The sequence below is a fragment of the Molothrus aeneus genome, chromosome 19, assembly GCF_037042795.1.
Source record: "Molothrus aeneus isolate 106 chromosome 19, BPBGC_Maene_1.0, whole genome shotgun sequence".
NCBI lineage: Eukaryota > Metazoa > Chordata > Aves > Passeriformes > Icteridae > Molothrus > Molothrus aeneus.
The window spans coordinates 9,004,380-9,019,564 of NC_089664.1; the positions used below are offsets into that span (position 1 = coordinate 9,004,380).

A 15,185-nucleotide genomic window follows, 5' to 3' on the forward strand; every position below is an offset into this window, starting at 1 on the left:
CATGTCCCGCGGGCCGGGCCCGGCCGGGCCCCTGCGCTCTCCTCAGGGCCTGGACCTCGATGCGGAGCGGGAGAAGATCCGCCGCGAGATCGAGCAGCTGGAGCGCAGCCTGCAGCCCGGCGGGGCCGACATCCAGCTGGCCCTGTCCGACTCCAGCCTCAGCTCCGGTACGGCTCCGGGGGGCTCGGGGCGCTCCCCGGCGCTTTGCGCGTTCCCTCTGCCCCCAGGACCGGCAGTAGTGCAATGGCGGGGCCGAGGCAGCCTCACCCAGCGCTGTGTGAGCCGTAGCATGCCCAGCGTGACCAGTGCGGTGTGCGGAGCGGAGCGGTCGGTGCCGGCGGGAGCGGCGCTGCCCGAGCGGCTGCACCCCCGGTCCTGCGGGCGCTGCGGCTCCGGGACCCCCGCCCGCAGCCTGTGCCACCCCCGGTCCTGCGGGCGCTGCGGCTCCGGGACCCCCGCCCGCAGCCTGTGCCACCCCCGGTCCTGCGGGCGCTGCTGGTGCCAAGGCTGTGCTGTCTTGCCTTGGAGCTGTCCCTGGGCTCTCACCCGGGAGCCTCTCCAGCAGCACCGTTCAGCTTTGCTGTGCTTACCCAGAACTGTTCTCCAGAACAACAACACACAAACAAAAAAAAGCATAAATGGACTGTAACAATGCACTTTTTACATGACAACGTTGTCAGTATCCAAACCCACTGATGGTCACGTCTGAGCTCTCTCTGGTGCTTTTTCCTCTATGCTTTAATTGAAAAGATTTGGGTTTAAAGCTTTTCTTTTATTCCACTGCAATCAGCATTTTTGTGTTTTGTTTGTCTAACAGATGGTGATGATGAAGATGATGATGATGAAGATTCTTATGCTGAAATGGTAACTGTTTTTTTTTTAAGTATGTATTTCCAGTTTTGAAGGGAAACCTCACCCTGCTCTGGGGAAATCCAGGCAGTTGCCTTGGCTTTGTGCTCAGGAAAACCTGGATTTGGGGTGTTCCTGCCCAGGATGTTGTTATTCAGGCTCAGAGGCCTCCCTGCAAACCCCTCAAGCTGTGAGAACACAGCAGCTTCAGCTGAGGAAGAGCTGAGTTACAGCACTGGTTGTTACAGACCTGCTTTTGTCACTTTTCTCTCTAAATGCCTTCTTTGCCTGCAGGAAGTGGAAGTGGAAGAAGACAGCAGTGATGATGATGATGATGATGATATTGAAAGTTTGCCCCAGGATCCAGAAACCTGCCTGCAGATGAACCATGTGTACCAGGATGTTATCAAGGAAAAGATTGAGGAGGTGGAGCTGCTCATTGCACAGAACAGAGCACAGCAGGTGAGCACAGCAGCAGTGAAATGCTCATTTCTGTGCTTTTCTGGGTTGCCATTTGCCTTCCTTCCTTCCCCTCAAGCCCAGGACTGAGGTGGTTTATTTAACTGATGATTCTATGCTTTCTTACAATAAAAAGGGTATTTTACATGTTATTTTTTAGCTTGTTGTGGCAAGTTAGTATTTTATTAAGCTTATAATCATCTGCACAGTGCAAGCTCAGCAAGTTCCAAATGCTGCCTTTGAGTCCTGCACTGATTTTGAATCTGGTGCTGCAGGTTTGAGCCCTGGGTTGTTTGTGAGGGCTCAGCTCTCTGAAATCAGCACTTTGGGGGAGACACTGATGCTGTTCAATTCACTCTTGTATTGCAGAAGGAAATCATGGGTGAGCGTGATGCTTCAAAAACAACCAAGGCAGGAGATGGCAGAAATCTGCCCGCAAATGTGTTTTTGGGTCATTTTATGAAGCCATACTTCAAGGATAAAATAACAGGAATTGTAAGTAAATAAAAGCAGCTTGCAGACTGGTGTGTCTTCAGTGATGGTTGTGCACTGTAATGTGTTTGAACTGTTCTCATTTCAGGTGTGTAACTGTCACTCCTCAGCCTGAAACTTCTCCCTCTCACTTGTCACTCTCCCTCTTTTGGAAATGTTTGTTCAGCCCTGTGAGGTCTGAGGAGTGGAATTGCAGCCACCAGGGGCTTGAATGTTCTTGAGTTTAACTTAACTTTAATTGTCTTTGTTTCCATGACCCAATTCCATGCTGCTCTTTAAAGCCCTCACTGAAATCTGATCTGTTTGTCTGGGAAACTGAGTTTTCTCAGTTCCTGAGATTTTCTGTATTTTTTTCTATTTTCTGGAACAATCAGTAGTACTTTTTTAATGTGTTTTTAAAAGGCCATCATCAAAAGGAGATCTTGGCTTTTTGTGGTAGCCAAGATGTCAACTATCATCATCCATATATTAATATATTCCAGCAATTACTGGTAATTTCTGTTTAATTAAATGAAACCTGTGAGCTCTTGCTAACAAAGGTAGCTAAGCAGTGTGATTGTGACAGTTTGCACAAGTTTAGGTTTCCAGTTATTGTTGTAGCAGTTCATGCTGGAGTTTTAAGAAGAAACAGTAATTTTGTCTGACTCTGAGTGTATCTAACCCTTCTAATCCTCATCAGGGCCCTCCTCCCAATGAAGAGGCCAAGGAAAAGGCAGCTCAGGGCATAAAATCCTTTGAACAGCTGCATTCAGCCAAGTGTAAGTAAGTCTGGGTGTTGTTCAGTGCTCTGGAACACCTATAACATGTATATATTTATATAACAAATGTATATATTCATATTGTTTGTGTGTGTTCCTGTTTGCAGTTAAACATCAACACCTCTGCCTGACTCACAAAAAGTTGTTAGAAGGGAATGGGGTGCTCTGTAGATTATTTCAGTGAGTCATTAAGGACTTCTTTTCCATTTGTTCTGCTGCTCAGCTCCTGTGAGCACTCCTAAACCAAGTAAGGTGGTGCAAGGTGCCCAGATGAGGGCAGTTCAGGGGACACCTGCAGCTCCAGATGCTCACAGGGTGATTCCTTTATTGGGATCTCTTTGGGGATCCCAGTAGAACCGAGCCAGAGGCTGTGCCTTGCCCAGGGCTGACACCACGTGGGTGATTTATGCAGGGAGCTCTCACTGCAGAGCTGCTGGGCATTCCCTGGCAGCACTGGCTGTCTCCTGGCAGTGTTCTGCACTGATCCTGGCTGCTCCCTGTCTGCTTTAGGGAAAGCTGCAGAGAAGACACTGCTGCAGAAATCCGTGGTGAGCGACCGCCTGCAGCGCCTGCTCCAGCCAAAGCTGCTCAAGTGAGTTCAGCCCCCAAATCCCCTCTTCTCCTGCTGAGAACATTGCATGGCAAAGGAGAAGGGACATGTACAGATTTCCCCTTCCTCCAGCAAGTTCCTGTGTTGCTTGTGTTTGGAATTTTACAGCCATCTACTTCTTCCCCTTGGCACCGTGGTGTAACTTCAAATACTTGGTAGGGCTTGGAGCTGAAATTGTGATATGAGGCCTAAAGGTGTGGATTTCTGTGCTGGAGCTGGCACAGTCTATATGGCTGTTGCAGCAACCATTGGTTCTCTTTGTAAACACCAAAATGGTTTATCTGAAACTTGCTGTGGGTCAGGGTTTGCACTGAAGGGGCAAAAATATGGCAGTGAGTGTGCCTTGTGGGAAACCCTGGGGGAGCAGTTTGGTGTGGAAATAAACCTGAAGGGAGGAATGAAACTGATGGGGAAGGTGTCTCTGCTGTACATCTCCTGATGCCATTGACCTCATTCCCATCTGTCCTCTTAAGTAGTGATAAAAATGTCTTTGAACAGGTTGAGTTATTGGAATCAGAAACTGGAGAAAATCAAGACTGAAACAGAAAAAGAGACCTTGGAAAAGCAAATCAAAGACTTGGAGCAAGAAATAGAGGCAATTAAGTAAGAAGTCTTTCTATGTTCTTGGGGAAAAATGAAATGTCTTAGTGTTTAGCTCTAAAAGTTCCCTCCTTCTACTTCTAGATGGGTCATTGGTGTTGGGTTGTAAAAAATTAGGTGCTGTTGTGGCTCTGCAGCTCTCTCATCTCCACTGTTCTTTACTAAGAAATGTGTTTGGGTCTTGATACACAAAGTGCCTGCACCCAGTGTAGAGGTGCTGCTTTAAATGGTTCTTTAGCAACAAAGGAGCAAAGCTCTGATTTTTCCATAGTTTTGAGCTTTTGCTCATGAACAAATATCAAGCAACATGTTTGGATATGGCATTAATTGTTTCTCCTGCTAATCTGAGTGTTCAGTTCTTGTGGAAATCAGGAACAGGTGGGAGGAATGAGATGAGGCAGGATCAAGAAGACAAAGTGTTTCATTAACCATTTAATAAGATTCTTTCTTCCTCTTTGTACCTTCTGCTGTAGCCAACTCCCAGAAAGTGACTTAATAGGAAGCAGATTCGATGAGCATGACTGGGACAAAATTTCAAACATCCATGTGAGTTGGGGGATCAGCTGTTTCATTGCTTCTGATATCTGGGTCCTTCCTCTTGAGAATCTCTGATCTGGTTTGCATCCAATGTTTCCATCTTGCATTTCTCCAAGCTGACTGTTAAGTGATCTCAACTTGTTAAATTTGGTGATTTAATTCTGGAAAACTTGGCAGTAAGACATATCTGGAATGCAAAATACTGATTTTCCTGTTTGTCCAGGTGTCTTAATCCCAGCTATGAGACTAAACATATTTTTGTTGGTTTTTTTTTAGTTTGATGGACAACGTAGCTCAGAAGAACTGAGGAAGTTTTGGCAAAACTGGGAACATCCAAGCATCAACAAAGAGGAATGGACTGAGGAGGAGCTGGACAGGCTGAAGCAGATAGCTGCTGAGCACGACTGCCTGGACTGGCAGAGCATTGCCCAGGAGCTGGGGGTAAGGGCTGAGCTGGCTGAACTTGGTTCATTCTGGCTTTACTTTGCCTCTTGTCAGGTTTAAAAAACAATGTTAATACTAATTCAGTGTTAATTAGTGTTTTCTGAGGAGTGTCCCAGAACAGTACCAAGAAGGTTTGGTGCTTTAGCTTTTCCCTCTTGCTTTTTGTCTTCATAAATGACTAATTACCTGCTTCTCTCTGTTTTCCCTGTATTTAAGACAAACAGGACACCTTTCCAGTGCTTGCAGAAATACCAACTCTATAGCAAAGATTTAAAAAGGAAGGAATGGACCAAGGAGGAGGATCAGATGCTTTTAGAGCTTGTTCAGGAGATGAGAGTGGGAAGCCATATCCCATACAAGAAAAGTAAGTGGCACACAAGTGACAAACCTTTCCTTCACCTGGAATGCTTCACTCTCCCAGTCTCTTTTCCTTGGTGATCTCTGCCTTTCCTGTTTCATTATATCAGCAAGGACTTCATATCTCTTGGAACCTTTATCCATACTGGAAATTTGGCTGAAACTGGCAGAGCACCATTTTTAAAGACATGAAAGTGCTGCTTATGGCAATCACTGCTTGCAATTGTTGTGCAGATAAAGGAAGAAGCATTAATTACAACAGATTTAAATAAACCTTTTGATTTCCAGTTGCTTATTACATGGAAGGAAGAGATTCTGCTCAGCTGATTTACCGCTGGACGAAGAGTGTGGATCCCAGCTTGAAGAAAGGACCCTGGACACCAGAGGAAGATGCTGTAAGCTCCATTCTCTGGGCCTGGAATTGCAGGGTGGGAATGTTGGAGTGCTGAGGTGTGGCATGGCTGTAAATCTGAGTTTGAGGAGTGTGACACAGACCAAATGGGCACTCCACAGCTCAAGAGCACTTAGAAGCTCCTAAACAGTTTTGTCCAGAGATTTGCACAGGAAACAAACAGAACTGCTGCTGTCACAGGCCTGTTAGGGTTGATCCTGGTGAGGATTTCAGCTCTGGCTTTGCCTGCACACAGATGCTGATGGCTGCAGTTAAGAAGTACAAGGAGAAGGACTGGTACAAAATCCGGAGGGAAGTGCCGGGCAGGAGCGACGCCCAGTGCCGGGACCGGTGAGTTCAGGCCAGGGAACATTTTCCCTAAACTAGGGAGAGCTCTGACTGGGAATGCTGGGTTTGATCAGCCTTGGAGTGCAGGGATGGTCTGAGTTTTACAAGCAGGATTGAATGATCCTGACTGTAATGTTTTCATTTGGAAGGTATTTAAAAGCATTGCACTGGGATGTAAAGAAAGGCAAGTGGAGCTTGGAGGAAGAGGAGCAGCTGATTGAACTGGTTCAAAAGCATGGCCTGGGTAGGTGTTTCTGTGGCTTGATCTATAGAAATTTAGAGGTGTCATTGAGGTTTTCTCTTCTTTCATTGTAAGCCCTGCAGGCTCTGCTTTGTAGTGATGATTGCAGCTTCTCTCTATTGTGTGTTGTGGGTATGAGATCCATTCATTCAATAACTCTGTCTCTTATCCAGGGAAATGTATAACATGTGTGGAATGGCTGCATTGAAAGGCCTGTTGCTCATTTTGTGGCACAAATAAAAATGTTCTGCATCCTCTGCATCCTTTTCAGGTCGCTGGAGTAAAATAGCTTCAGAGCTGCCCCATCGGACTGGTGCCCAATGCCTGAGCAAGTGGACAGTCATGATTGGCTCTAAGGTACTGTGGGAATCCTGCCATGTCACAGCCCCATCTCTTCAATTAAGTTTCTCTAAACTAAAAGTGGAATCCTGTGAAATCAATTAAAAATTGACATTGATTTCACACAATCAAGGTTTTTGTTGTGGATTTCAGAGTTTAATCTTTGGTGGGTAAAGCAGCCTTTGTTCTGAAGGGATGAAGTTAATTTGCTGTATATTTATATATTATCCAGAATCCTTTCCTGCCTTGAAATGCCTGTAAGAATGGGATATATGTAGGTTTTCATGTCTGTACCTCGTGAGTTGCCAGTTTTGGTCCCAGGCACTCAAGAAATTCTGACTGCTTACGACCATTTTGAAGATGGCCTTGTTTCCAAAATCTTGTTTCCTTTGAAAAAGGAAACTTCCTGATTTGAGACAGTTGCAAGCCAGGGGTGAACACTGACTAAAACTTGTGTGTGCTTTTTTTTTTGATCAAGAAGAAAAGATCTGGGGCAACCAAACGGCGCCACGCTGAGGAGAGCTCCAGCCCCTCAGAGAGCAGCAGTGAGGAGGAGCTGGAGCTGGAGCTGGCAAACAACTCAGAGGAGGAGAAGGTGACCACGAGAAAGGAGAAGTTTGCAGTCCCCAGCATTGACCTGTGGATACCAACAGGGACAGACAAACAGGAGGCAACCAGAGAGAGAAACCAGATCCAGTCCCTCCTCTCTGCTGCCAGGGCTGGCACAGGGAGCAGCTGCAGTGAGGTTCCAAGGGCAGGGTGTGATGGAGACAGAGCTGCTGATGAATCATCTGAGCTGAACACCGTGCTCATGGGCATTGCAAATGCCTGTTCCACAGATGTGCTGGTGAAGAATCCAGCAGAAGTGATGGCCAAGGTGAGCTGGGATGGGGGCTTGGATCAGAAGTTGGAAGGGAAGTGCAGCTGCTGCAGTAAGGGCAGGATGTGATGAGCAGATAACATCTTGCTGTTCATTCCCTTGTGGTGTTAAGTCAAAAAATGTGAAGATAATTACCCAGTAAATTCTGGTTTTTGGGTTTTTGGTAGATCCCTCACACAAAAGCTTCTGTGCAATAGGCATTTCACAGAAATGATGTTGTGATGATGCACAAGGATTAAAAGGGAAGGTCTCCAGAGTTGATTTCATTTAGTAAGATACCTTCAGCAGCAGCAATGTTGAGAACTTGTACCTGCTGTGCAGATCCAGTGCAAATCATTTTTTTGAGGGACTTTCCCTTCTGTATTTTCTTGCGTTCTTTCATTTTCAGGCTTCCCAGTGTGGGAAACACGTGCTGCGGGTTAGCCTGGAGGAGGTGAGGACAATATTGAAGAACAACACGAGCTTCCAGAGGAAACTGGTGAGTGCCTCTTGTGTCTTGTCTGCTCTTGTGACATGAGCACTGCCAGGCTGTGCTTAGTAGGAATTTATTTTTATATAATCACTGTAATCCCAAGAGGAAAAGCTCACAGCTTTTTGTCCTGCCTGCCCTGTGAATGGTTTGTCCTGGGACTAATGGCAGAACCTTCCTAAGGGGAACTCTTAATTGTGTATTTTTTCATGCACGGCAATTCAAGATGCTGAGACCTGCCAGGCTTTTAGCCATGCCCCCTGGAGAGGCTGCAGCTGTTGGCCAGGATGCCCAGGGGCTGCAGGAGCTGCCCAGGAGAGCTTGGCGCTGGAACAGGGAGCACTGGAGGAGGCTGAACCTGGACAGGAAGCTGCTGATGGCAGTGACCCCTTGGGTGGGCAATGTGCTGCTGCCCCGCACCCTGCGGGCTGGCAGGATGGCTTTCCACCACACAAAAGGTACTGGGGACCCATCCTACCTTTGTCCCTATTTTCTGATGTCTTCTGAGTGATTTCCCAGCTGATTTTGATGTTGGATTTCTTGCCAGCTGCTGCTATTCACGAGAAGGTTAAGTCAGTGAGTCTCACCAGCACTCCCCTGTTTGCACTGCTCATTCAGGTAAGTTTTACTGTCTTAATAACATTACCTGCTTTCAAACAGGGGGAGTCTTTATTTCTCAGTATTTGAGGCTTAAATAAGTGGTTTAACTTTGTTTCTTAAACAAATAATCTAATTATTGCACTAATCTGCCGTCATGGTTTGCATAAGAAGTTTCTTAAATAAGTCCTGCATCCAAAGTCTGGTCCTGCCAGGGCTTTTCCTATAAGTGTAAAATATCCCCAGAATCTTGCATGTGGAGCATGTCCCATCTATCTTGCTTTGTCACTGGCCCCACCAATACAATTTTGTTCTCATTTGAATGTTAATGAAGCTCTCACCTTGCAGCTCCTCCAGATTGATACCAAGGGCTGTATGAGGATTATTAAGGAGAGGAACCTGAGGCACTTGGAGCTGCCTAAGGCTAATGCAAAGAGCCCTCAGCAGGTATTGTGGTTTTAAGCTTTCCCCAATGAAATCTTGACTAAAATAAGCACTTTAATTGTGTGGCCACATAGTTTATGTGTGTGTTAGCTGTTTTGGTTCAGAGGCAGAATAAAATGCTGGCTGTATGGCCATTTGTTCAGGAGGTGGCAGATGTGGGTTTGATTCACATCTGTGCTGTTTCAATCATCTTTAAATCTACCAGAAGTATAATTTATTATGCTTTTTTTAAATTTTTTTACAGGCTTCCCAAAATACAGAGACTTCTTCAGGTACCTACCAGAACATTTATTTTTGTGATGTACAAGAGAACTTTCACATAATTCATCGCTGTTACATTAATAACCAGTTTAACTGAAGGAGAACTTTGGGGGACAAACCTGCATTGTCATGCTCATTTTTGCTAGCTCTTTGATCTTTAAGCATGTTCCCCTTTGGTAAGGACTGGAAAAAACTCTGGAGGGCTGGGGAACCAGTGGCTCTGGACCAGTTCAGTGGGGTGTTAGGGTGCATTCCTGGCCCATCTCTGATTTCTGGGGGCAGTTACCCCTTGTTCAGTTGTTGGGATGTGGCTGGATTAAATCAGGACTGTAGTGTTGTAGGAATTCTCACAAACAGGAATTTTGCCACATTCCTTGATGTTTAATGAGAAATGGCTTTTGGAAATACTGTTCATTCATTGTCATTTTATCCTCTGCAGGCAACTCATCCCAAGCTTGTTCTCAGAGGAATTCCCAACAGGGCATCCCCAAGAGTGCTGTCAGGAGATCTCCTGCCTTGAGAGCACGGGCCAGCCCCACTGGTGCCTTGGAGAGCTGTGCCCCAGCTGTGCAGGGAGCTCCCCCAGCCCAGGGCCAAAGGCAGAGGGTGAAAACTGTCTCAGAATTGCTGCAAGAGAAGCGTTGGAGGAAGTCCCAGGCCAAGGCAGCCATGCAGAGGACGGTGCTGGTTGCCCCACAGGTGCTGGTTTCAGGGCCTTTGATAATCCAGCACCCAGCACAGCAAATCATTCCCTCTGCACAAGCAGAGAGCACACCTGCAGCAGCTGCTGGGACAGACAGCCAAGTACAGGGTTCACCAAGGACTTCTGCTGCAGGTTCTGCTCCTGTGCCTGAAAACCATTCCTCTGCAGTGCCAGAAACTGGGGAGAGCCCTGGCTGCTCACAGGGGACAGATCTACAGTCAAGTAAGGACCTAAAAAAGGAAGCTCTGGGAAGCAGCTCTGAAGGAAGGGTTTCTCCAGGTGTGAGTCCAGCTGCAGCAGAGAAGGCCCCAGACCAGGGAGGGTGCAATGGTCAGGTCACAGCCAGTAGCTCAGCTTCAGCAGTGTTGCCAAACCAGGCTTTTGTGCCTCACCAGATCACAGTGATGGCTCTTGGCCTGGAGTCTGGCACCAATAAATTGTCCCTTTCCTCACCAGTCACCAGTGAGCTGGAGAGTAACGGGCCCCAGCAGAGGCCAGTCAGCCTGCTGTCTGCTCTGGTCACTCCACAAGCTGCTTCTCCCGTCATTCCCAGCAGCATCCTGCCCTTCAGGTGGGTTGTAACCCCCCAGGGTCTGCTCCCCAGCACTGTGCAGGCTGTGGTGGGTGTTCCCCAGGGAATGCCAGCTGCTCCTGGGGGATGCCTGGGTCAGACAGCTGTGACTTCCAATGGCAGTGTCTCTGCCTTGGGAGGGACTCCTGTACCAGCTGAAGCAAATCCACCTCAGCCCAGCAGTGCAGAGCCAAAAGGGCTGAGTTCCCAGCTGGCAGGAGTTCCTTTGGCAAAGGCAGCTGGCCAGTGCACAAATCTCTTACCTGTGACCTCAGTGGGTGCTGGATGCACCACATGCAGCGTTTCTGCTGTAACCCCTGCGTGTTCAGATGGCTCCTCCACGGCTCCAGACTCCTCTGCAGCTCCAGCTGCCCCTCCAGCTGCCAGCCCAGCCCTGTGGGCCATGCTGCTGCCCCAGACACAGCCCCCTGCCAGCACTCAGGGCTCTGACACCCAGCCTGTGCCCAGTCTCACCAGCTTGGGAAGGAGCAGTGACTCCATCGCACCAAACGGATCATCCTCCAACCCAGGCAGCAGCAGGAGAGGGGCTGTGCTCTCACCAGGAGCTGCAGCTCCTCACAGCAGTGTCCCAGGAAGCTCTGCCTGCTCTGGTGCCCAGGCCCTGAGGAACAGACCCATTGCCTCCAAACCACCAAGCACTGATGTCCCCCCCCAGCCAAGCACCTCCCATGCACAGAAGAATCTCCTTGACTTCAGCCTGATCTCCCTGGAGGACCAGGGGCTGGTGAAGGAGTGGCTGAGTGGGAAACAAGGGGTTCAGGTGCCACCACTGCAGACCAGGCTGCCTTATCTGCCACCTTTCCTCTGCAGCATAAAAACCCTCTCAAGGCTCCTTCTGCAGAAAACAGCTCTGGAGGTGCAAGCAGCCTCTCTCCTGGCCTCTGAGGCCAGCGGGGATGGGGGCACTGGGGATCTTTTCCACGCTATTGGAGAACTGGTGCAGCAGAAACTGGGTGATAACCCTGCTTACCTCCTGCTGAAAGCCAGGTTCCTGGCAGCCTTCACACTCCCAGCTGTCCTGGCAACTCTGTCTCCTCCCAGAGTGACAACAACTGTGTCAGCCGGGAAGCAACTGGAGGAGAGTGATGAGGAGGAGTGGCAGAGTGAGAACCAAGTGTGTAAGGAAGAGAGCTGTGGGAATGAATTAACAGGAGTACAGGAGGACTGGAGACTTGGGGATGAGCCTGGAGATGAAGATGCTGATTTACTAAATCAGGTAAAAACAGATTCCAGGGGCAAAAAGCAGAAAATTACTGCCAGATAAATATTGCACTGGAATCCAGGGGGAGGCCCCCACTGTTCTTAAGTGTAGCAGAAATTTGGTCTTTTTGAATAAACACAGTTCTGCAGCTGCTGAAAAGAAAAGCTCTGCAGCTCAGCTGGGAGGCTAAAATCCCATGGTTTATGTAGCACCTTAAACTTGCCATGACAGTTCCCAGAATTGGGTATCAAACTCCTTTTCCCTTTCTGTTTATAATCTGCTCTTGCCTTTTTGAAGTCAGGCCTTTGTTTTTACTCTGTAAACTGACGTTTTGTGCCTTCTCTGGTAATGGAATGTTGTCACTGGTAATGGAATGTTGTCCCATGCATCATGCAAGATTGTTTTAGAAATCTTGCTGAGCTCCCTAAATCAGGAAGGTGGCTGAAGGGGTTGTTTGTAATTCTCATGGTGTTGATCATCTTCTGCTTCTGTTGCAGGACATGGGGGCTGAGGAGGGCCCTGCTCAGGCTGCCTTGGGCTCCTGCACTGATGGGGCTGATGCCAGAGCTCCCCAAAGCAGGAGAAGTGCCCGCTTCAGGAAGAGGAGGAGGACATGAGAAGGAGATGTGTTAGTAGCTCCTCAGTGGTTTGCACATCTTGCTGAGAAGCTGAACCACGTTTGTCTGTGGTTCAGCTCAGGCAGTGACTCATGACCCCAGGAAAGGACTGAAATGATCTCTGCTCTTGTTCCCTGAGGACACAGAGTTCTGCAGTCACCATCAAGCACAGCCTAAGGCTGATAATATTTGGGGCAGAGGGAAAGTTGATGTCTCTACAATAAAATTATATATAAACTCATGAAATTCAAACATTTGGCAGCCTTTTAGTTCATGCCCTGAGCCCTACTTAGTATGCACCTGGTTGGTAGCACTCTACAGGCTTGACAGTATAGTTTTTCTTTAATACTTCATTTTTGAGCAGCTTGGTGGAGTTTGGGGTTTATTTCCCCCATTTGGCTTCATTTCTATGCAGTTCTAACAGATCACCTTCTGCAGGGTACAAATGGGTGATGTCCTGATGCCTGCTGAGGCTTTTGGTGCACTGGATGGAATGAACATGAGCAGTGTTTGATTCACATGGTTGTCAGATGAGACTGGTTGGAGATTTTTTTTTTTTCTTGAAAATTCATTTTAGGAACTCCAAAAGGGCAAGTTCCCTGTAAAAATGTGTGACTGATAGGAGCTGTTTGTGCTTTGTTACAGGGGTCATGGAATGAGCTCTGCCTTCCTGCATGGCAGGAGGAGATAATCTTTGCACTGTTCACCTTTACCACTTCCAATGCTGACTGGATGGACCTGGGGAAGAGGAAAATGCTGGATTGATTTTCCCATCCCTCAACAAAATCCGCATCTGTAGGCAAGGTTTAAAAATGATGGAAACTGGCTGGAGGGAAATCTTTCAGGCACAGACTCCTGCTCTTTCAAACTCCCACCTGCCATAGATTCTGAGAGGGAATATTGCTGGAAATGTGGGGAAACAAGCAATGGTGGTTATTTATTTCCTTCTTGTGTTGTTTATGTGAATGCTTATCCATGTTCAGAATATGTTAATTGGGTGGTTTTTAGTGCTGTGACAGTGGCTTTGCTTGGTAACTGACTGAATACTGTGGAATAAGCAGCAGATTAATTTTGTATCAAAATGACTCTTAAGTATTTGTTGAAATACAGATGTTTTATTTTTCACACTTAAAAATTACTGATGTGTTCTGTGTGGGTTTTTTTTTTTTCCTGGTAAATAGTGCTTTTAATAATGTGTGTATGAGAGTGATTGCTAATGAGAAAAACGAAGTTTTCAGGCTGCATGAAAACCAGGGAAAATAGGGGAAATGAATATTCATGTGCCTAAAACTGCAGGATTGAATTAGGATTCTTCCTTGATTCTTCCACAGCCTGCCCTGTACAGACATCACAAATCACTTTAAAAAAACTTGTTTCTTCATTTATAACCCAGCAATTTCTGTCTCACAGAGAGGTGCAAGGTTAGCTGAGGCAAAGCTGATAAAATCTAGAGGGAAAGCGCTGTGAAAGCTTCATTCCACTGCACTGACTGAACTCCCCTGAATGCGGTGGGGAGTTGAGAGTTTGAGCTTTTCCACCAGGGCTCTTCAGGCAGAGCTGGGGGCAGAGGGGCACTGGCTGCCAGTGTTGCTGTAATTTGGTGTCCAGACTTTATGGAGCAAAAGGAATGACTGTGGAAGGCTCTCCTCTTGCAGTGTACTCTGTTTTCCATAAGCCACTACAGATAGCAGTTTTCCAGGAAATTCAGCTGTGGCAGAGTTGTGGGTGCTGTGCCCAGGCTGTTACAGTGAGACACTGCTGGGAAAGGTGAGCTGGGCTCTAAATGATTGTTGGCCTTTGCAAATGCTGCTGAAAAGATGCCCTTGTCATTTATTTGTGGGGAAACTGCGTAAGCAGCAGCTGGCTTTGTCCTTTTTCAAGATGAAATTGATTTGTCACTAGAATAACACCTCCCCAGGCTAAACTGGTCAATTAACAAACAGACACACTGATTACCTCCAGCGAGGGCACAGCTGACACAGGTACTGCATCTTTTTTTAGTGTAAAGCTAATTTCATGACAAGAAACACAGGCTGGAAGAATCTCTGAGCATCTCTGCCCTACTCCTAATGATAAGATGGAAAAACTCTCCATAAACTTAGAAAGCAGAACAAAGAGGGGAGTGGGAAGCTAACGGGAACATGTGTCATGCTGCCATGGCATCAGAGCCTGTGTGCTCTCCAGGCTTTCTTTAAAAAACACTGAGTGAGTTCTGAGTTCAGTGCCAGGGCTGTGGCAAGGGGGGGAGGCGGGCTCGGGTCTTCTGGTGATGCTCAGCATCATCACAATGGCATTATCAGCATTATCAGCATTATCACATAACCCATGGCCACAGGCTGCCATTTGGGAATCAGGGGTGATGTTCCTTGCTTTGCCAGGACTTCATTCCCTTTCTTGTCATAATTATGCTGGAAGCTTAATCCAAAATGAGAGGCATCAATATAGAAATCACCCTTTTCAGCTCAAGAGACTTCTGTCTAAAAGAAGGGCGAGTTCTTGCTGCCACCTGTTTTCCTGGAGAAGATGTTAACAGCTGGAAAGCTTTTGAAGAGCCTCTTCCTTCTTATTTTGTGGCTTGTTTTGTCCCCTGCAATCAGCTGCACACACCTCTATGGCTGTGGCCTTCATTCTTTTTAGTCTTTCTGACCCACTGTGCAAGGAAACTTTCTGGAGCCCAGGAGGTCCTTCAGTGGGACAGATTAGAAAACAAAACCAGAATTAATCTAAAATCACTGCTTATGTGTTGCTGCTGACTCACAATGCCACTACCATCTTTCTCCTCCCCCAACATCCATTCTGGCTTCTGCTTTTTTTATTTATCTCTCTTTTTCTTTTCCTTCCCTTTCCTGTCTTAGGGTATAGCTGAGTAGTTTCTCCTTTTTCTCAAACCAGTTTTGTTCCTGGAGTTATCTTTTTTCTACTCAGAATACAGAGGGAGGCTGCATCCAAGATAGATTTTCTCAGAGCCAGGACACAAGAGGAGAATCAAGGAAGCT

At 47.2% G+C, this 15,185-nt stretch overlaps 1 protein-coding gene across 1 annotated transcript; it reads left to right on the forward strand.

The window, feature by feature from the left end:
- The first annotated feature begins 1 nt into the window (after position 1).
- SNAPC4 (small nuclear RNA activating complex polypeptide 4) lies at positions 2 to 13,327 on the forward strand. Its single transcript, XM_066562957.1, has 23 exons — positions 2 to 167; positions 818 to 864; positions 1,144 to 1,311; positions 1,678 to 1,803; positions 2,480 to 2,558; positions 3,069 to 3,150; positions 3,667 to 3,771; positions 4,242 to 4,314; positions 4,582 to 4,746; positions 4,966 to 5,113; positions 5,395 to 5,501; positions 5,754 to 5,848; positions 5,995 to 6,089; positions 6,358 to 6,443; positions 6,904 to 7,302; positions 7,694 to 7,783; positions 8,001 to 8,232; positions 8,322 to 8,392; positions 8,720 to 8,818; positions 9,060 to 9,087; positions 9,516 to 11,587; positions 12,070 to 12,200; positions 12,835 to 13,327. The coding sequence occupies exons 1-22, from the start codon at positions 2 to 4 to the stop codon at positions 12,187 to 12,189; spliced, it is 4,653 nt and encodes a 1,550-aa protein (XP_066419054.1). The 3' UTR covers positions 12,190 to 12,200; positions 12,835 to 13,327.
- Positions 13,328 to 15,185: the final 1,858 nt, after the last annotated feature.

Excerpts from the sequence above, each read along its gene's own strand:
- SNAPC4 (XM_066562957.1), top strand. The coding sequence starts at position 2 with ATGTCCCGCGGGCCGGGCCCGGCCGGGCCCCTGCGCTCTCCTCAGGGC. Across the intron at positions 5,502-5,753 it reads GGACACCAGAGGAAGATGCT|ATGCTGATGGCTGCAGTTAA; the intron begins GTAAGCTCCATT and ends GCCTGCACACAG. Across the intron at positions 6,444-6,903 it reads CAGTCATGATTGGCTCTAAG|AAGAAAAGATCTGGGGCAAC; the intron begins GTACTGTGGGAA and ends TTTTTGATCAAG.